The following is a 21,255-nucleotide window of genomic DNA, read 5'->3' as shown; positions in this document are numbered from 1 at the left end:
GAAAAAATACTCTATCCCTCAACTGCAACCAGTTTCTGTGCTAAGTTATTTTAAAACCATTATCAACACCCATATCTGAAGGAAAGATAGAAAAGTTGGGATGGGGAAGATCACAACCCTCCAAACAAAAAGGATACTCTACTATCTACATATGCAGAACTTTGCCAAGCATGAAATGCTATGAAAGTACAGTATCTTAATCATTTTCTGCCAATCATATATTTTTAAGTGATTCAAAGTACCAAAAAATAGTTTTCTCCTTAAGGCTAAACATAATAGGATTAAAAGATGCTTTTTATGCATTGCATAAAGGGGAGACTATACATAAATATTACTGAATATATTAGATATCATGTGTTTTCAATGCAGCTTCTTCATTTTACCTAATAAAAACTACTAAACAGTATTATAGTTGATAAAAAACTACCAGAATTCTGGGAAATAAGAGTATAACTAAATGGGGAGTGGTTAATTGAAATTTAATAGAAACCCTGTGTGCTTTAACCCTAGTGGCTTAAAATGTTTTTAAAAATGATTAATCCTTTCTTCAGCTTTAAAAGAGAAATGCTAACCAATAATCCGACTTTTGACCATGTTCTGAAAAGAAATCCTCATAGGGCATACTGTAGACCAGTCACTATACTATATCCCTCAAGCCAAGTTCAGCTGCCACCTGACTTGGTACATGAAGTTTTACCAAACAGTCATATCCATTCATTTATATATTATCTATGGATGCTTTGGGGTTACAACAGAATTGAGTGGGTGCAGAGACAGTAGACCCCACAAAACCAAAAATTTACTGTATGACCCTTTAGAAAGTCAGCCAGCCTCTCACTAAAATGAGTATAGGATAATGTGATGAATTTTCATTAATACTAGAACACACTAAGGAGCTAATTTTTTTTTAAAGAATTTTCTCTTGGTTATGTGATCTGCTACATACTCTTGAGAATCAAGTACTAACAATAAAAAAGGTTAAGTAAAAAAATTATAAACAGAATAGGATTTGTTTTTCTTTTAAAGATTTTATTTATTTATTTGTCAGAGAGAGAGTGCACAAGCAGGGGGAGTGGCAGGCAGAGGGAGAAGTAGGCTCCCCACTGAGCAAGGAGCCCAACATGGGGCTTAATCCCAAAACCCTGGGATCATGACCTGAGCTGAAGGCAGACGCTTAACTAACTGAGCCACCCAGGTGTTGCAACAGAATAGGATTTATTAAAGATCTAAACCAATAAATTTACAAGTGCATATAATACAACTACATAACCAAAATAGTTATATCTGTGTTGTAGAAATTTAATTTGTGCTTTTACTTATTTCACATGTTTTCTACAAATATATGATTTGATACTTAAAAATTAAAAACAAAATGTCAGATATAAGAAACAAAGGGTTCAAGTTAATTAAATTGAGCAAACACCTACCAACCATAAACATAAACAGCCCAGGGAAGGGCTAAACCCTGAACAAAACTAGGTTTTGGTTAATTAGGCATTACTATACAGTTTAGATAACAAAAGACAAAATAAAAATAAAAATAAGCCATCAACCAGGTAATGACCAAACTGTGCCAAGCAGTAAATAAACATGTTGCCGCTCTGCATGGCAAGTCACGCCCCGCCCCTTTCCACCCCACAGAAACAAATACATAATGCCTAGCAGACCAGTTTTTGAGGGACAAACATAGGAGAATAATAAGCCAACACTGCAGCTACTATGACACAGACCACTCTTACTCCACAGCAGATGAGGGAGGTAACAGCATAAGGATCTCTTTTACTTTTACATTAGTTTGAGTTCCAGAACAGTAATAAGCTCCCCTGGAAATCACTGGCATTCAGGCATTAAACATTTTCCAAACTATATGTTCAGGAGGAAGCAAATGAAAGGGTATTTTCAGACATACATCCTAAGTCAGAGAAAAAAAAAACACTGAATTCATGTTCTACCATATCTGCTTTAAAAATCTGAAGCTTTTAAACTAAAAAAGACTAAATTTTGGATACATCATTCAGCTTATTAGACTCAAATAAATTATCATTTAAAATTCTATTCTGACTCTATCACTTACTAGGTGCACAATCTTGAGTAAGTTACTTCTCCATGCCTCAGCTGCCACATCAGTAAAATGGGGTAATAATACCATTTATCTCATAGATTTTTGTAAGATTTAAATGAGTTACCTTTGTAAAAGTGATTAGAACTCTCAGCACACTGTAAAAACTGGAATGTTAGCTATTCTTTGAAACAATACAGCAATGCACTGAAAAGTATAAAAACGTTCCATTTTTTTCTTACCATCCACTTTTTGAACCACACAGCCTTGGTATCAACCAATGCAAAAAAGTAAATTGGATCCAAAATCTTTTGTGTTATAAGATGGCTCTGATCATGTTTAACTGATAATAAGGACAAAGTATTTTCCACAATTTCTTCCATATACCTTGAAGTTTGGGAATGAGACAGTTTTAGAAAAAAACAAATGCTATAACACATATACACATAGTACCAGTGATATATTTTATATTTATGGAATAACAAAGTGAAAATTTTTAGAAACAATTTTTTTTTTGTTTCAGCAAATGGTAGAGGTAGGATTCACACTCAATTTCCTCCTGCTTTTTATAAAACATATGTTCTTTCTACTTCAACAATGGCTCTCCAAACATAACTTTCCTCTTTAGACATACAGTTGCTCTTACAACCTTATTAAAAAATTTTAGAACTGAACGGAAAAAGTTTAAAAAACACTTAAGGAACTTGTCCAAAGTAGCAAAGACCAATAGTAAAAGAACTGGAGGTTACAACAACCTCATTTCCTTTCTTGTGGTAAATAAATGGTATAAAATGATATTTGTACAGAGCCATTCATGTAGGAAAGCACAAAACATGAAAAGCTAAGTAAACTTATGAATCCCTTCCCCAAAACGTAAGTCAATTAAGACCGTCTCTATTCTTTCTCTTTGTAATGTACGCAGGGCAGTAACACCCCTATGTTTTATATTGGCATAAATTGGAGGACTTACTTTTCTGGGTGACGAATCCAGAAAGATGGAGCCTCTTTCTGATATTCATTTAGAAGACGAACCTGAAAAGCAGTGCATAACAGTTCTCAAAAATTAGAATTCTTAAATATAGAACTACTTAAATTTTTTAAAAAGCATATAGCAAGTGAATACCTTTTTAAGTAAGCAGATCACATTAGGATTACTTGTATCTACACCAGTTGAGAGAGTAGGAATATGATTTTCTCTAGAAAGAAAGTATAACTTCAAATATTTAGCTGAAAAGAAAAATTTAAAACTATGATTATCATTCATTTATAGTGTCATCTGAAAAGTTGTTTCCTATCCATTTTCTTAAGCACAAAAAAATTTAATAAACATACCTAGGCTTGTATAAATCTCCTTGGTCATATGTAGTGGTGAAAGAGTAAATGTCTGTGCATAGAATTTTAAAATCCGGTCCTGTGGAAGTGAAAAGATTTGCATCAAAGATTCTTACACAAATAGAATAGAGATGAAAAAACCACTTTTCACATAGTGAAAAACTTAGAAAATAAACAAAATAACTATTTAGAAACTTGAATAGAAATATACTTATAAATAAGAGCACAATCATGTTGGCCAGTAAAAAGTAAAATTGACCAAAACTACATGGGGGGAGAGAGAGTGAGGTTTAAGAGATAGAGTAAGGTATAATGAGAAGGTATCAAGGGAAAAGTAGGTGTACTAAATGGTTAAAAAAGAAAACAAACAAAAAATACTCCACTCCTTTCCAAATTCAACATTTGTTGTTTTTTTAAATTGTTTACATGGGTAGTTTCAGTAATTTGACACTTAAGACTCTATTATTTTGCTATTCCCAAGAAAAGTATTATTTAATACACTTTCCAAATTTACATTATTAAAACCCAAAGTAGAAAAAAAAAAAAAAAACCTAAAGTAGAAACTATCACAACATAAATGAATTAAATGTTCATAGATGTAGCTAGAAAAGTACTTGGCACTAGTCTGTACTTATAAATGATAGCTATCATTTTAATTTTACCAACTTAAATATTGTGATGAAATTAATCCTAATTGTGAAATTCAATATCCCATTAAAGAAACATGTAAGATCACTTCAAGTGCTCTACTCTGGGGTGGGGGGTGGGGGGAAAACTTTGCCTATATCAAATGTTACCAAAATTAGAAAAAAATGGTTACACAAATGATCAAAAATTTCTAGTAACCCGAAGGAATTCCTACTGAATAGAGGATATTAGATATCTTAGAAAGCTTATTTTTATAGTTGCAGCAATTGATAAGTATCTGCCATACTCTTCAAACATGACAGGCTTCACTCAGTTACAAGCAAGAGTCCTTTAAAAGAGGAAATGAAAAAACAGAATCAACTCAAGAATTTGGATCAAGCAGAAATTCAAAATCAAAAGAATGCCATGCCTTGTTTTTCTACTCCAAAATGATGGGTTCTGTTACCATTTCCCCTCCATAACAACTTTTTCCAATTTTATTGAACACTGATAACACTTTTGCTGAATAATCTATAATGGCTAAACAAGCCACTTATATTGACCCACTAAGATATTTACTGTTTATTAAGTTGTTACATAATTTTTTAAATAATAAAAGGAAACCTATCTGACCACTATTCTTTGTTAAGAAAAAAAATACAGAGAAATTTACAACTGTATTTCCTTGAAATGTAAAAAGTGACCCTGAAATATCTTTTTCCTTTTTCAAGTTCTTGGATCATTGAGTTTTTACAGAAGTCTGCATCATCACCTGGTGTCAGTAAAGTTGAACTGTGTCCAGGTATTAGGTAATTGAACACATTTTCCCCCCTTATAAAAACAACAAACCACTTGTTTCCAAACCACTTCTGTTTACCAGTATAATTTTATCTTCATTAATGGAAGAATGTGATTTTCAACAGATAAATGTATTGAGATTCTTTTTTCTTTAATAATTGCTTACTGTCTGACTCCTCTACTAGAATGTAAATTCTATGAAGGCAAAGACTTCTGTCTTGCTCAGTGTGTTTTCAGCATCTAAACTAGAATGCTGCACATTGTTGGTAATCAACACATATTTGCTAAAGAGCTAACAAAATTTAACTCTTGTGCTAACATCTTAAATTCTGTAGAAAACACCATAACAATTTTAAAGCCAACTTTTTCTTTCCTGACACATCAGTTAAGAAAAAGACCCTCTAAACCTAAATTTGCATTTAAATGTGAACATGGGATATGGTAGAATTTTTTTTTAATTTACATCACTGATATTACCAATACAACTATACTTTTTAATATAGTTTTACTCACATAATAGTATTCCTGAAAAGGTATAGGAGAATCATTTTTTATATACAATAATTTCTCTACTGACTTCATAATTTTTAGAATTTTCTATATTTATGATTCATCTCAATTATCTTCTAAACTTAGCTTTAGTTTTCTTCCTCTTTTTAAGCAATTAAGCAATCTCTAAACAAACATTTAAATGCATAAGGGAAATGCTTATGATTCAGTTAGAATAAATTTTAATCATTTTAAGTTCAAAGTTTCCTATGTCATGAATTCTTTCAAAAATGCGTTAAGTAGTCTTTTAAAGTACTTTTCTTAATTCAAAACAAAACACGAATATTTGGATATCCCTTTACAAGATAAAACAATGCACAAGGCAACAGTCTACTATTATTTGGCAGTGAAGTGTGATATTGATCATACTGGGAATCTAATCATGAAATAGTAAGTTAATGTCTTTAAAGAAAATCTTTACAACTCAAAAGCTGGAATTGAAATTCCATGATTAGTAGAGCCACTATTAAAGAAAATAATTCCAGTTGCTTATAGAATGATGGGAAAACAAATTTTTTTTAAAAATATTTCTATCAGGGGCACCTGGGTGGCTCAGTGGGTTAGGGCCGCTGCCTTCGGCTCGGGTCATGATCCCAGCGTCCTGGGATCAAGCCCTGCATCAGGCTCTCTGCTCAGCGGGGAGCCTGCTTCCTCCCTTCTCTCCCTGCCTGCCTCTCTGCCTACTTGTGATCTGTCTGTCAAATAAATAAATAAAATCTTAAAAAAAAAAAAAAAATTTCTATCAGCATTTCCTTACACTAAACACAGGATCAGGATCTGAAAGACACACTGTCAGTTTTTCACAAAGAGTCGTCCAATTTTCACAGTTCAAAACATCAGATGGTGGAGCCGAACATAACGTTTGCAAGGCTTCATATCTCACCTATAATTTAAAAGATTTTTATTAATACCCAGCCACTAGGATACCACCAATACTTAAAATATTAAACACTGAAAAGCAGTCTAGATGATTGTCTTAAAGAGCCAAAAGATGAAAATCAGAGGTCTTTTTATAAAACAATTTTAGAGAACTCATTTCTTTTAAACTAAGTGTTAAACAGAAAAAAATAGGTTGTCACTTTACATAAAGCAAAAATTATAAACTAACTTTTGGAGATTCTAGGTCATATATCGAAGTGAAAGAGGAAGAAGGACAGTGGCCAAATCTGAATCACCAGGGCAAGGTTTTCCTACTTAAGTAGGCACCCCTAGGTGGTCCTATAGTTTGAGGGCCTTAATTTTAAAATTAGCATAATATGCCCCTGGTGAAGCATTCCCATTCCAGAATATAGGAACAATTTTCACAAAATAATTAATTTGGACTAGTTTTCGATGCTATACCATGTTTTCTGACCTTCTAGCCACTGAGGTAGGAAAAGTCAACAGTGTGATATAAAACTGAATGTCTCTATTTTCAGGGAAAACTTACTTCTTAATCATTCTTTGCAAAATCATATCAGAATTCACCCAAAACAGTATGACCCAAAGGAAAGCAGTAAAAAATAGCTCTACTCCAGTCATGAATGGAGCAAGACTTCTCCCCCACCACTCTCCAACCAGTGAGTAGTAACGCACTGATTCCAACCTGTTTCTCAAAATGTGGTTGTTTCCCCAGCTAAAATAACTGAAACCTAGTGGTTTAAAAAGGGCAAGAAGTTGGGGGGCAGGAGAAGCTAAGACCTTATAAAACCAGACGCTCTAAATCAGGGTATCAAGTTTCAGGTGAAAAAGAATACACATGCACTTCAAAGTGTCTATATATTCATATGAAAGAAAAACTCCTAAACACAACTGTATTTGTGATAGGACTGGGGGACTTTGGAGGGATTTTGGAAACATTAAGTATTTTCTCCCTTTCCGTTAATTTTTAGGACAAAATCCCATTAAGAATTTACTACTTGCAGAAGTACTATAAACGTTTCCAAGCAAGTATAGATTTCCAAGTAATCCACTTAAACTGAAGACAATAAGACTCTCATCATATACGGCGCCTAGATGGCTCAGTGGGTTCAGCATCTGCCTTTGGGCTCAGTTCATGATCCCAAGGTTCTGGAATTGAGTCCTACATCAGGCTCCCTGCTTGGCAGGGAGTCCACTTCTCCCTCTATCCCTCCCTGCAGCTTGTGCTTTCACTCTCTCTTATGCTCTTTTTCATGCTCTCCCTCTCTCTCAAATAAATAAATAAAATGTTTTAAAAAGAGAGAGATTGTTATCATATAAAATCAAGTCCCATTTCTAATACCTTTTGAAACATTTACTAAGAACCTAGAAAATAGGGGCGCCTGGGTGGCTCAGTGGGTTAAAGCCTCTGCCTTTGGCTCAGGTCATGATCTCAGGGTCCTGGGATCAAGCCCCAAATCGGGGGGTCTCTGCTCAGCAGGGAGCCTGCTTCCTCCTCTCTCTGCCTGCCTCTCTGCCTACTTGTGATCTTGGTCAAATAAATAAATAAAATCTTAAAAATAAATAAATAAATAAAGAACCTAGAAAATAAATCAGAATGTGAAATGCTAAAAATTATTGTGATTAAAAAAAAAATCAGTGGGAGTAAATCATAACTATTCATTTACTTTAATATGAAAAGTTGTGGCTTGCCTGGGTGCCTTAGTCAAGCATCTGCCTTTGGCTCCGGTCATGATCCCCGAGTTGGGCTCCCTGCTCAGTGGAGATCCTGCTTCTACCTCTCCCTCTGCCCCTCCCCCCGGCTCATGCTCACACACGCTCTATCTCAAATAAATAAATCTTTAAAAAATAAAATAAAGTGAAAATTTGTAAAACATTTCAAAAACTGAAACCAACTGGCAAGATATGCACAAAAGTCTTAGGTACTTAAAATCCTATTTTCTATTTCAAGACTGACTTAATGAAATAAGACTTGATAAACAGTAATTTATGAAATCTTAAAATATAAACAGGTACAATTCAATAGAACTGCTTCTTTAAAATCCTTTTTCTAATAAATGACAGAGTCGAAGTTCCTCACATTTTCCAGAAGTAGAAAGAACATTAAATGAAGATCATTTCTCTTTAAGGAAATCACTAAAATATCACATAAAAAGCAACAATGAAAGAACAGTTTGGGAGACAACTGCTTATTACTTAATCCCTTCAAAAACCGAAACTAGACAAAAATTTCTTCCTACAAACCATGACAATTCTCTGGCAGCCTCCCCTACTCTGTGACCTTTCATTTCAAGACTGGAAAGTCTAGGGGCGCCTGGGTGGCTCAGTGGGTTGAAGCCTCTGCCTTCGGCTCAGGTCATGATCCCGGAGTCCTGGGATCGAGCCCCGCATCGGGCTCTCTGCTCGGCGGGGAGCCTGCTTCCTCCTCTCTCTCTGCCTGCCTCTCTGCCTACTTGTGTCTGTCAAATAAATAAATAAAATCTTTAAAAAAAAAAAAAAGACTGGAAAGTCTAGCAGGGACATTAGTCTAGGAGCACCATGATAATAATGGCCTATTTTCAAGAGAAACAGTTCAGCTGCTTACTGATTACAATCTAATATATTATAAATATATATAAATATCTGACTGAACTTGACAGCTATCCTTTAAACTTACCTCTTTAGGTTGCCCTGGATCCAACTGGTCTAAAATCAATTGCAATTTTCCTTGACAAAATTTGTAACTCTGTAACAATTGACAGAACATTCATTTAGTAGACTTTTTACAAATACTGCTATAAATTATTTTTTAATATAATTCCAAGCACAAAATGCATTCTGAGCAAGAAAAGAGAGTGATCTATTCTCATCTGGCAGAAAACTTAGAATTTGTTTTCCAAGGCATTTAAATGGGAACTGAAGTCTCAGGAGAACAGTGTACCTCATGTACATGAAAATTATTATTTGTTGAGCAACTGCAAAATGTAGTACATTATAAGATTCAAAAGATATAAAGCCAAGATATTTTACACACAGAAATAGGAGATGAATGTAACAGAAAGATAAAACAAGAAGGCATTAATGGTATCCTAGGCACAACTATGATGCTGCTTGAACATTTTTGTCCCTTTATCTTTCCTGTATTTTCCTTAGTCCTCCATGCCTCCTCTTTGGTGGAAAATTTCCAATATAAAAGCCTTATCTAGAGAAAAGTTTAATAGTAGACCATAAGTTATTTTGGAAAAGGAAAGGGTCTTTTTTTTTCTTGCTGAAGGCAGTTTAAATATGACTAATACCTAAAATAACCATCTAAAAATTAAACTGCCATTAAAATAATAGTTGTCATGTATTACCTTTTATGCAACAAGCCCTATATGATCCCAATTCACAATGACTGAAATATGAGAAATATGAAAACTAAGGTTAAATAACTTCTCTAAGTCACCCAGCTATCATAACTCAGACTCCCATCCATATTTTTACTATCTATACTCTTCCCTCAGGTGTTCTCATCCAGTTCTTTAGGTGCATCATGATGACTCAAACTTCCATCAGTCACTTCATCTCCAAAGTTATATATAATTATCCTTTCAACATTTCCATTTGGATGTCTAATAGGCATCTCAAACTTAACATGCCCAAGACAGAATACTTGATTTTATTCCAAACCTGTTCCTCCCTCAAACTCCTCCATCCTCCTAAATGACACTACCACCCATCCAGATTTTTTACTGAGATTAAAAATAGGTGCCAATTCTGGCTCTTCACTTTCTCTTACCTTCTATACCTAATATCATTAAGTCCCATTAAGACAATCCCCAAGTTCCACACATCTTCACTCCAACTACCCCATATGTCCCTGCTAAAACCTTAAACCAAGGCACCATCAACTCTAGCCTAGAGTCCTTCAATTCATACTAACTGGTCTCCTTGCTTCTACTCTTAAATCCTATCCTACTCCACCCTACCCCCCATTTATTGTCCAGCAACAGTCATATGGAGCTTCTCAAACTTACAAATCCAATCTCTTCATCTCCCTTACTTCAATCCCAGAAAGAGACTTCCCACATTACACAGAATTAGATTTACTTACATGAATCTGGGTGCCTGCTTCTCCAACACATTCTCCCACAACTCTTGCCTCTGCCATCCAGACTTCCACCACACTGGACTTTTTTCCCCATGCCTGGATGATACGATGCTCATACTAGCCTAAGAACCTTTGCCATCGCCATTCCTCCTGCCTGGCAATGCTCTTCCTCCAGAGTTTTGCATAGCTGCCCTACTATCGCTTAGAATTTGGTCTTTTTCACTATAGTATCCCAATACCTGAATTAGTGCCTCATACAGAGTACTCACTCAATATACATTAGTTTAATACATAAACGATTACAAAGTGAGGCTTTCCACAATGTTACATTGTCCCTAGCAACACAGGGTACATATAACCGCTCTATAAAGAAACCAAAACAGCCTGATATTCTATTTCTTAAAGAACCTTAAGTTTTATTGAGTTTTACTCCTTTCTAAAAGTATATAGTTGAACTGCTAAAGACTCTGTACATGCTACTTTTCACAATTAAAAGTACTTTATATTAAATAGACCTTTAATTTTGAATTTTTATATTACAGTTAAAATACAAAAATTTATGAATGATAATAATAAATATAAGTAATATGAATGCAGCAGTCTTGCTAAAGGGGAAAAAAACCATAATACAGAATATCTTAAATAGTATATATAAGCATATGTACTTATGTGCATTTGTGATACATACATAATGCATATATTTACATATTGAAGTATATATACACATGCATATGTGTATTGAAATACATGTAAAATATATATTTATATACTTAGTCATTCTGTACTATTGCTAGACAACTTTTTCTCCCCCTTTAGCCGGCCCTTTGCCCCTCTTATAAACTTGATTTCTTCTGATCCTTACACTTCCATCATGACTTTTACAAGATCATTATCTAGGTCTGAAATGTCTTGCTATCTAACTTACTAAAAAATAAGTATGATGTCAAGGACACAAATTTTAATTGGATAGAAGAAGTTTCAAAACCCGGCTCAATCTTCAACTAGTTACATGACCCTGAAGTCTCGAACCCCATCCTCAGTTTTCACATCAGGAAAACTGTGAAGTTTTTTGCTTTGTTGTTATAAAATTTTCAACTTTGAAGTAAATTTCCTGTTTCTCAGGAAATTCTCTATGAGAAAATATAAAATAACTGACTCTACCTACCATCTACCTATTCAAGATCAAGCAATCTAAAGATATAATTCATTGATTTCCATAGATTCCCATTCTAATCTAGCCTCTCCCCCAATATAGAGGCATGTTCTATAACAGCCCTATAAATGGGGAGCCAGACATTGTTCGAACATTCTCAACTATAGCCAGTTCATACTTGGTGAAGCAACCAATATTATATCAAAGAAGCAGTCAAAAAATGTAATACATAAATCTTAACAAAATTCATTTACTTAAATGTTCCCCTTGACAAAACTTTGTTTTCTAATCTTATGTGCAATACTTTAGGCAAGCAACCTTTACTCTCTGAAAACGGTTTTGCCTTTCATTTCACAAAAATGATCAAGGCTAATCAACATGATGATCCTTCAACTTTACCTCCTCTTCCCCCCAGTATTATTCTGTGGTGAACTCCTAACGAAATTCAAATAGCTTTTCTTAGTACTCAGCATTGATGTTCTCTCTAGCCTTCATTACGGCTAGTTAACCTTGAAATTAACTGGCTTCCACCTTGAAATTCACTGCCCCTTAAGTTCCTACCCAGTGAATTATGGTTTGGTACCTTCTTTTCTGACCCATCCTTTAGTCTCTCCTAGCCCTCTGAAAATGTGTTTCCTAAGGTCTCACCTATTTAGGTGGACCCAACCTTTCTACGAAGTGAATCCTGCATTTTCAACCACTTGCTATACCACTGGACTATCTTACTGGTATTTGACATTTAAAATCTTGGGGGGAAAAAAAAGAACTCACTATATTCTTCTCCAAATGTAACCTTCCTCCCTAATCCCAGGCATGGTTTATGACACCATGGTCTTCCCACCACCTCAGCCTGAAACCACAGCTAGACTTTTGACTCTTTTTCCCACTCTGTACTACTCCCCCCACAAACACTTCAATAATGACTTTGACTCTCTTCCCATTCTGCACTACTCTCCCCAAAACACTTCAATAATCAAGTTTAATGATCATGCCTCTGTAATAATTCTCACATCAGTCCCTATTTATTTCTACAAAGCCTCCTCAGTTCTGGCCTTCTTCTTACTTCAACTATCATGATAGCCTTCTAACTTCTCTCCCTACATCTTCTTTCTCACCTGCTCATGCCTTTCTGCACACAATTATCAGGTAAATCTCACCAAAACGCTTTTCTGTTCAGCAATCTAAAATGATTTCCCTTTACTTGCAAAACAATCCAATTTAGCTTTTGAATGCATTCATTTATTCCTCATATATTTATTAGACATCTACTATGTTTTGGACACCAATTACATAACATACCAGGCACTAGGATTTTATAAGCTAGGAAAAATAATTAACATCGAAACCTTGCTCCATAATTTGGCCCTCATCTACCCTTCCAGTTTAATCCCCACAAACTCTTTGTTCTAACCCTTTACATAAACAAACTACTCAGGTTTCCCAATAGGCCACATTCTTTGTTGATTTAGAGCTTTTGTCCATTCCCTTGTTTGAAATACTTTCCTCCATAGTTCTTTGATAGTCTTAGTTACAAAGACCCTTTAGATTTTCCAGGATGCACTATTTCTACCTTACGACTCTGTTATTTATGTAAATAATCTCCTCATAATCCCAGGTAAACTCCTTGAAGAAATAACATATACCTGATTCATCTTTTCAGTTTGGCAGTGCCTATCACAAAATATGTTGGAGAACAGACAACCATAGAGTTGAAATCCTCCAATTCTACCATATCTGCCTTTTCTCCCAGATTAAAATACATATTAGAAAAGCATAGTCTGGGGATGTCCAAATCTTGGTTTCAGCTCAAGTCAGGCTCTTAGGGTGGGGAGATGGAGCCCCACGTTGGGTTCTGTGTTCTGCATGGAGTCTGCTTGAAATTCTCTCTCCCTCTTCCTCTGCCCCTCCCACTTGTGACTGTGCACGTACGCTCTCTCTAAAATAAATAGATAAATCTTTAAAAAAAAAAAAAAGCATAGCCTCTAATAGTTATCGGCTTGGAACAGCTTCATTAATCTATCTACTTCCCTTTTATTATTTATCATTTAATTATTAATTCTTTTATCTCCTTAAATATAGTATATACTATTCTTTAAAAATGGTATTTAAGCAATGAAAATTTTTTGTTACACTAGACATCAGAATGAACCTACTACCTGCCTTAAAGGTTACCTATTTTTAAGGTCTGTGTGTTACTGTGTATTAGTGGACTGACATAAAATCCCATAGCAACCAACTAATAAGTTCTTTAACTAGAGCAAGTAGACAGTGTGTCCCATATAATACAGATTTGTTAAGATTTTTCAACAGTTTTAGATATTTCTTAAACTGAAAATTCCTGAGGAAAGTAGTATCTGCCAACCTGATTTGTAAAGCAATGCAAGACAGATCTGTTGGTGATATCAATATAGGTAGATACTTCCAAAAGGGAGTTTTTTAAAACATATTTACATATGTTAAAGCATATGCTAAGCAAATAATTTCTGAGCACATTCTAAGGAAAAAGAGCAAGAACCAGAATTGAATGATAATCTAAAATGTATCTGGTCCTCTATGGATTATACAGATCCTATTTAAAGATATTTTTATGCTAAAATAAGATTGGGATATATTTCTGTCAAATGCAGTTTACTAAGGATTGCAAAAAAACATCCTGTAGTTTTTTGGTAACAGATATCACACTCAATTACTTTATCACAACATATACTAAAGAATATTTACATTATTCAGTGACTACACTTAAACAAAATCAAACTACCCTCAGATTTAATTTACCCTAGAAATCTCCAAATGTTTGGTTTATAAACTGTATAAACCATTCAAATACAACCAAAGACAGACAACTATTATTGTTGTTTAAAAAACATAGCTATGGAAAATAAGAAATATATAAATATTGAACCTAATGATACTTCAGGCTTTAATGTCTAAATGCACAAGTTCTTTCCTAAGCTTAAAAAGAGAGAGAGAGGGGTGCCTGGGTGGCTCAGTGGGTTAAAGCCTCTGCCTTCGGCTCAGGTCATGATCCCAGGGTCCTGGGATCGAGCCCCACATCGGGCTCTCTGCTCGGCAGGGAGCCTGCTTCCTCCTCTCTCTGCCTGCCTCTCTGCCTACTTGTGATCTCTGTAAAATAAATAAATAAAATCTTAAAAAAAAAAAAAGAGAGAGAGAAAGAAAAGAAACAGCACCCATTGATGAGGAACAGGACAAAAGCAAACACTTAGTGCTTACTATGTGCCAGGTAGTATTCAAAATGCTTTACACACATTAAGTCATTAAGTCCACAAAACAACCCTATTAAGGTAGGTTCTGTTATTATCTCCACTATAACAGATAAGAACACTGAGGCATTGAGAGAAAAAAATCCAAGGTCCACAACTCATCAATGGCAAAACCAGACTTTATTTCAGACTGGTTTGTTTCTAAGATTCAGAATGAATTAGCTTCCTGTAGAGTAGCTTTTTCAAATTTTAGTGCATCTACAACCTTTTAAATTATGCACCCGCCTTTCATAATGCCTTAAATATAGAACAAAGTTACTAATCCAAAACAAAAACAATCTTTTAAAAACATTTTCAAAAGATGGATTGTTTCTTAATTTCCTATGTTTTAATTATGTTTCAACAAAAACAGCTTTCACTTTAAAAGTGCTACCATTGAGAGGTAATAACAAAAATCTATTAATATTTTAAAGTATAAAGAAACTTTAGGTTTCATTAAGAAGAAATTCAGCACTGTTAATCAAAGAAATTAGTTTTTCTGGTGTTAAATTGTCTCAAAAGAGAACTATTAAGCAAGCAAGCAAAAAAGCTCACACCTGCACCTACCCAATTCTTCTCCCCAGCAATCTACCTGCCTCCAGTCTCACACAAGAAAGCTGAATTATCAATGATATGATCATTTTCTCTAGTCTCAGCTACCTTCTCCTCTCATTACTACATTTAAGACTTCAGGCTCCTAGCTTTTTCTGCTTATAAAACACGAATAATCAAAATCTGATGAATTGAGGGTAGCTAGAGATGGAAGAACTTCTGAAGTGTGGTTTGGGCTGTGGCTATCCTACCATTCTTTGGCTGATATTGCTAAAAAAGAGGAGAGTCTTACCATCTATCAGCTATAGTGTAATATCCTCAAAAGCAGAATTCCTCACCAAAAGAGCACTGTAGAAGCTTTGAAGATTTTAGGGAGCCCAGAAAATGGGTTGCACTCAAAATACTTTGAGGTTTGAGGGGTTAAGATAAAACATAACACTAGAGATGTTGAAAGCACTATTCTGAAAGACGGGAAAGACCATGCACCCAATAAAGGGAAAAAAACTATTCAAGAAAATTCTTACTGGAAGAATTCAAAGCCTAGCAAAAGACAGGGTTCAGATTGTTCCCAGGAGACAGTTCAAACACAAAGTCAAAGGAATACTGTCTTCTTTTCTATGAATAAAAAAAAAAGGAAAGACCAGCCCTGGCCTTTGTTGAGAAGACAGGTAAACTAGCAAAGCTGGGGCACTAGATTAGTTTCCTACTGCTACTATAACAAATTACCATAAACTCAGTGACTTAAAACAACACAAATTTATTATCTTACAGTTCTGCAGGTCGGAAATCTAAAACACATCAGCAAGGTTATGTTCCTTCTGGAGGCTCTGGGGCAGAATCCATTTCCTTACCTTTTCCAGCCTCTAAAGACTGTCTGCACTCTCCTTAGTTCACTGGCCTCCTTCCACCTACAAGGCCAACAATCCAATCACCTCGACCTCGACTTCAGCCTACCTACACAGTACCCTCTCTGACTCTGACCCTCCTGAGTTGCTCTTATACAGATGCTTGTGATTACATTTGACTCTTCTATGTGAGGATAGCCTCTCCATCTAAAAATCCTTAATCACATTAACAAAGACCCCAATTACCATGTATGCTAACAGGTTCACAGGTTTTGAGGATTTAGACATGGATATCTTCATGGGGTCCATTATTCTGCTGACTATAGATACCAAAAGATGGGTTTCAAAGAGAGGCTGTCTTGAAAGCAAAGAAACAGTAAATGCTTTAAATAAATTAACATTATGCAAGAGTAACAGGTTACTGCTAACCTAAACTCATCTCCTCCATATAAACTGTGCACCTTGGCATTCCTTCGGAACATAATGAAATAGTTTGCACACTATAAAACAGCCTAATGCTTGTGCTGTACCAAATACTGTCAAGGAAGAGTAAGACAGAAAAACTGCAATAGGAAAGCTTATGAATTCTAAAGCTTGAAGTATATTAGGGTAATCCCCTTACTTCCCAGCTGTAGAAAACAACCTGGAGAAGCTGAGATAGAAACCACACAAGACCACAGCTGAGAACTTTTCTATTTTGGCATGTCCCTGAATGGCACTCATTCCAGCACGTCCTTTAAGAGATGACAGGTAACATGTATAAAGCAGCAGCAACAGTTCTAAGGACTTGATATACATTAACCCAGTTAATATTCTCAGAAACCCTATGAGGTAAGTGGTGGTTTCATTCCCATTTTACAAATGAGAAATAGCATAGCACAGGGAAGTTAAGACACTCTCCAGGGTCACATGGCTAGTAAGTGATAGAACTGAGATCTGAACCCAAGCAGTCTCAGGTAATGTGGTATGGAACAAAAACTCTGGAAGGAGAGAGACCAGGCTTAAATTCATTAGCAATACAAGTTTGGGAAAATTACTTAACTAGTATTGTAAGCCTCACTTTTCTTCTGTAAAGTGGGCCAGTAACATCTATAGTGAATATAAAGTCAAGTACAGTCTGTAAGTACCAATATATGGCAGAAATCTCGATTACACACAGCTAATATTATTATTTCTATCTTTCCAGCATTATTTTTTTTAAGATTTTATTTATTTATTTGACAGAGAGAGAGATCACAAGTAGGCAGGGAGGCAGGCAGAAAGGAGGAAGCAGGCTCCCTGCTGAGCAGAGAGCCCAATGCAGGGCTCAATCCCAGGATCCTGAGATCATGACCTAAACCAAATGCAGAGGCTTAACCCACCAAGTCACCCAGGAGCCCCTTTCCAGCATTATTTTGCAGTGACTTTTTTTAAGGTTTAATCACAATACCAAATCTCTCAGTGCTCTCCTCACAATTATAGTAAAAACCAATCTGTCTTCTTTATTCTTTAATATCCTCAAACATACACCAATAGTGTCCAAGCCCAACCATGTCCAAAGTTTTTCAATAATGGGTCAGAAATTCATATATAATTGTAATTGTTAAAATAATAACAATGAAATGAAGCCTGTCTTATTCACAAAATGCAAGCTTTCTACCAATATCAAAACAGCAGCATCAGAACTGTTAATTCAATGTTATTCTTACAACAATTCAGACAGATTTTTCTAAGCCCAAAGCAAATAACTTAACAATGTTGCAAGCATTATCAACAACATCAGTATTTAATGCAATGAATGACACATATCTTCACAGACCCTTTCAACTTCTGTAATTCAGGCTCTCTTTGGTCATGTAAAAGAATCTCTTTTCACTAAGCAAAGGCACCCAGACATCTCCTGGAGTTTGATCACACTCAAAGAGTTTTGGGGGTACTTCTGGCATTCATATGCTTTTTTCCAAACTCCAGGGATCCCAGGCCTTTGTGGGTGGACACAGTTCGCCTTCAACTTAATTAGAGCCTTCTGAAACAAAGTCATACCCATAGGACAGATACCTGAAAATGCAGATATACCCTTTTGGCATCCCAAAAGAAGTCATATAAATTTAAAGTCTGATTCCTTCTCAAGAATAAAACCAAAACAAAATAAAAAAACAAGACCATTTTCTGAAACTATGACCCCATTTCTACAAATGCTTTGAATTTCTGAAAAAATCTATTATTCTAAGACTGGAAATACTTTAGCATTTCAGATGAACACCTCTTCACTGCTAGCTATTTGGTAAACCTTATGTGGCCTGAATACTCAGACTTCTTAAAACAAATAACAATGCTTCATTTTTTTTTCCTCTTATTGTTCAATTTCAATGTAAACAGATGGTTCATCAAATAAGAAAGTACAATCTTGTGAGCACCCAGAGTCCTAAAGTTGGGTTTTTCTATGCCTTCCTTGATCTGAAGAAACAGTTCGATAAACCTGCTGAATAAAACTAAACTAAAATCTCCATAGCCCAGCTCCTTCCAAAGAGTCCATCAATGAAGAAATATTAATGGCTACAAGGTGAAGAAAATTCAGTCTTTGCCCTTTCCTCCATCACATCAGAAAATAAAGCTGAGCACAATCTCTCCTGAGCAGAGCAACTTTTAAGTTCTGCTTTAATGACTTCTAAACATTTTTCCTTCATAAATGCAGTCTCAACTATGACCAGTATGTGTGACTTTTTCACATTTCACCAAAATTCCCCAAATTCCTCTTTGGTATATGGTTAAGATCTGTTATGGTATGTCCCCAAGTCAGCACTAATTAGGTGAAAAATGTTTCATTAGAAATAACGGGTAGGGGGATGCCTGGATGGCTCAGTCCGTTAAGCGGCTGCCTTCAGCTCAGGTATGATCCCAGGGTCCTGGGATCGAGTCCCACATCGGGCTCCTTGCTCCACAGGGAGCCTGCTTCTCCCTCTGCCTGTGCCTGCCACTCTGCCTGCCTATACTCTCTCTCTCTGACAAATAAATAAAATCTTTAAAAAAAAAAAAAAAAAGAAAAGAAAAGAAATAACAGGTAGGATTCACACAAAGATCAGACAGACTCCAGCTGGCCTGGAAGTTTCTGTGGGGAAGTTGATGGTACATGCATATATGAGGCTCTAGTCTAACTAGTCTCCTATTAGAACTAACCTAAGCTGTGGCCATTCTGTTAGCTCTGCTCTAGCCAAATGACGAAGATTCCAATAACGTGGAAAGAGACAATGTAAAACCTCAAATCTCTTGATGTCAAAAAGAAGAGGCTTATGATTTTGTTGGTTTTTTTGTTTTGTTTTTTGGGTGCCTTTCATTTAAATTCAATTAGCCAACATACAGTACTATAATTGTCCCTCAGAACAATGTATTACTTAAAATACAACTTACAAGAATTGTACTAGCCATCAAGCATGTTCAGATATATCCTTAAGAAAAACACGTACTGGCAACAGGCCTCTGGGGGAGAGGACTTGAAGCCAAGCAGCTGGGAACTCCCACCCCGCTCAGGGCAGAACACTGCCTGCTTCATTTTTCCATTATCTCCCCTTCCCTGTAGAGCTCCTGTGGCTAATAAGGTGAATCCCTTTTGAATGTGCTTGCTCAACTATAAACTTTATACTGCTTGACCAGATATACTTTGCCTTCCTTCTTGTTTATCTACAAGGCATCTGATTAATGTATAGTCTTCTTCAGCTCCTTTGTTGATTACTATCTATATCTAATAAAAACAGCACTGAGTAGTTGTTCGGGGCGACAACTTTTCTACTGTTGTCCCCTACTCCCATTCTCTTGCAGCTGACTTGTTTGTGCCTCATTCTTCTCCCGTGTGCCATCAGGAAGCGGCAAGTACATCATTAGTTTCTGATGCAGTGTTCAATGACTCATCAGTTGCATATAACAGCCAGTGTTCACCATGTTTTAAAACAAATCACAGTGACCTTCATCTTAGAAGATAAGGGAAATGTTTTATCTTCATATCTCATTTATAATGCTGTTAAACTTTGATTAATAAAAATCAATTAGGAATAAGATGTTTTGTTTAACTAAAACTCAAGCAGATTTGTTTCAGGTATTTTTTTTTTAAATCCAAAATCAATTAGTTTATTTCCATATCTCATTAAGATATGTCAAATATAATGTAATCATTCACTGAACTTATAATTCTAGAAGATGTTATTTCACGTACTCAATCTTTAAGATTAGGTAATTTTATTATTTTTCTTCTGAATCTTAAAACTGGAAAGCAGAAAAAAAATCTGGCTAACAAAGAATATACTGAAGTTACTGATTATTAAATATCATTTCAAGACATAAACGCAAAAGGAAACAACACACCTGATTGAATGACGAATCACTATCAGAGCAATTATCTGTGCAGTAACTGTTGCTTTTCTCCTTCTGGATTTTTTTCTGCCTCTCTTGACTTCGCATCTCATCTTCTTCAAACTTGTTAATCATAGATTCCACCACTACCATCATGATACTCTTCAGGGAATGCATCATTTCTTTGTATCTTTAAATTTAAAACAGTCTTGGTAAGAGAAAGACTATTAGCACAAATTAAAACACTCAGCTAAATTAAATATCTTATTTTTTTCTGTAAAGTCCCTCTAAGGGCACAGATCTAAAAAGGAAAAAATATGTCAGCTTTTTTTTTTTTTTTAAAGATTTTATTTATTTGTCAGAGAGAGATAGTACACACAAGCAGGCAGAGAGGCAGGCAGAGAGAGAGGAGGAAGCAGGCTCCCTGCCGAGCAAGGAGCCTGATGCGGGACTCGATCCCAGGACCCCAGGATCATGGCCTGAGCCGAAGGCAGCGGCTTAACCAACTGAGCCACCCAGGCATCCCTATGTCAGCTTTTTTTAAAGAACAAGTGGTACAATGGAATTCATACAACAGGAATAAAAATTAATAAGAATTCCAAAACATGTGTTATTTCCCAGGTTTCTTCATCTGATTACACAGACCGAGGTAGTAAAACTAACACAGTCTAAGGCAAGATATTCCAATAGCATGGATACCAGTACTCCACAATAGTCAACTGCTAATACCATACTACCAGAACAGTCTATCTTACATATCTCTTTTATTTCTTGTTTATTTCTATCTC

At 35.5% G+C, this 21,255-nt stretch overlaps 1 protein-coding gene across 1 annotated transcript in view; it reads right to left on the bottom strand.

Annotated features, from left to right (window-relative positions):
• TBC1D32 (TBC1 domain family member 32) overlaps positions 1-21,255 on the bottom strand; it is a 219,780-nt gene that overhangs the window by 185,679 nt on the left and 12,846 nt on the right. Inside the window, exons 4-10 of the mRNA XM_080805345.1 lie at positions 20,480-20,657; positions 8,922-8,990; positions 6,123-6,248; positions 3,392-3,470; positions 3,183-3,286; positions 3,030-3,091; positions 2,302-2,446 (exon numbers count right to left, since the gene is read on the bottom strand). Coding sequence (XP_080661471.1) covers positions 2,302-2,446; positions 3,030-3,091; positions 3,183-3,286; positions 3,392-3,470; positions 6,123-6,248; positions 8,922-8,990; positions 20,480-20,657 — 763 coding nt within the window. The remainder of the gene's footprint in view (positions 1-2,301; positions 2,447-3,029; positions 3,092-3,182; positions 3,287-3,391; positions 3,471-6,122; positions 6,249-8,921; positions 8,991-20,479; positions 20,658-21,255) is intronic.

This window comes from Martes martes, assembly GCF_963455335.1.
Source record: "Martes martes genome assembly, chromosome: 6".
NCBI classification, from domain to species: domain Eukaryota; kingdom Metazoa; phylum Chordata; class Mammalia; order Carnivora; family Mustelidae; genus Martes; species Martes martes.
The sequence above is the reverse complement of the archived record's forward strand: the minus strand, read 5'-3'. Positions and strand labels throughout refer to the sequence as shown.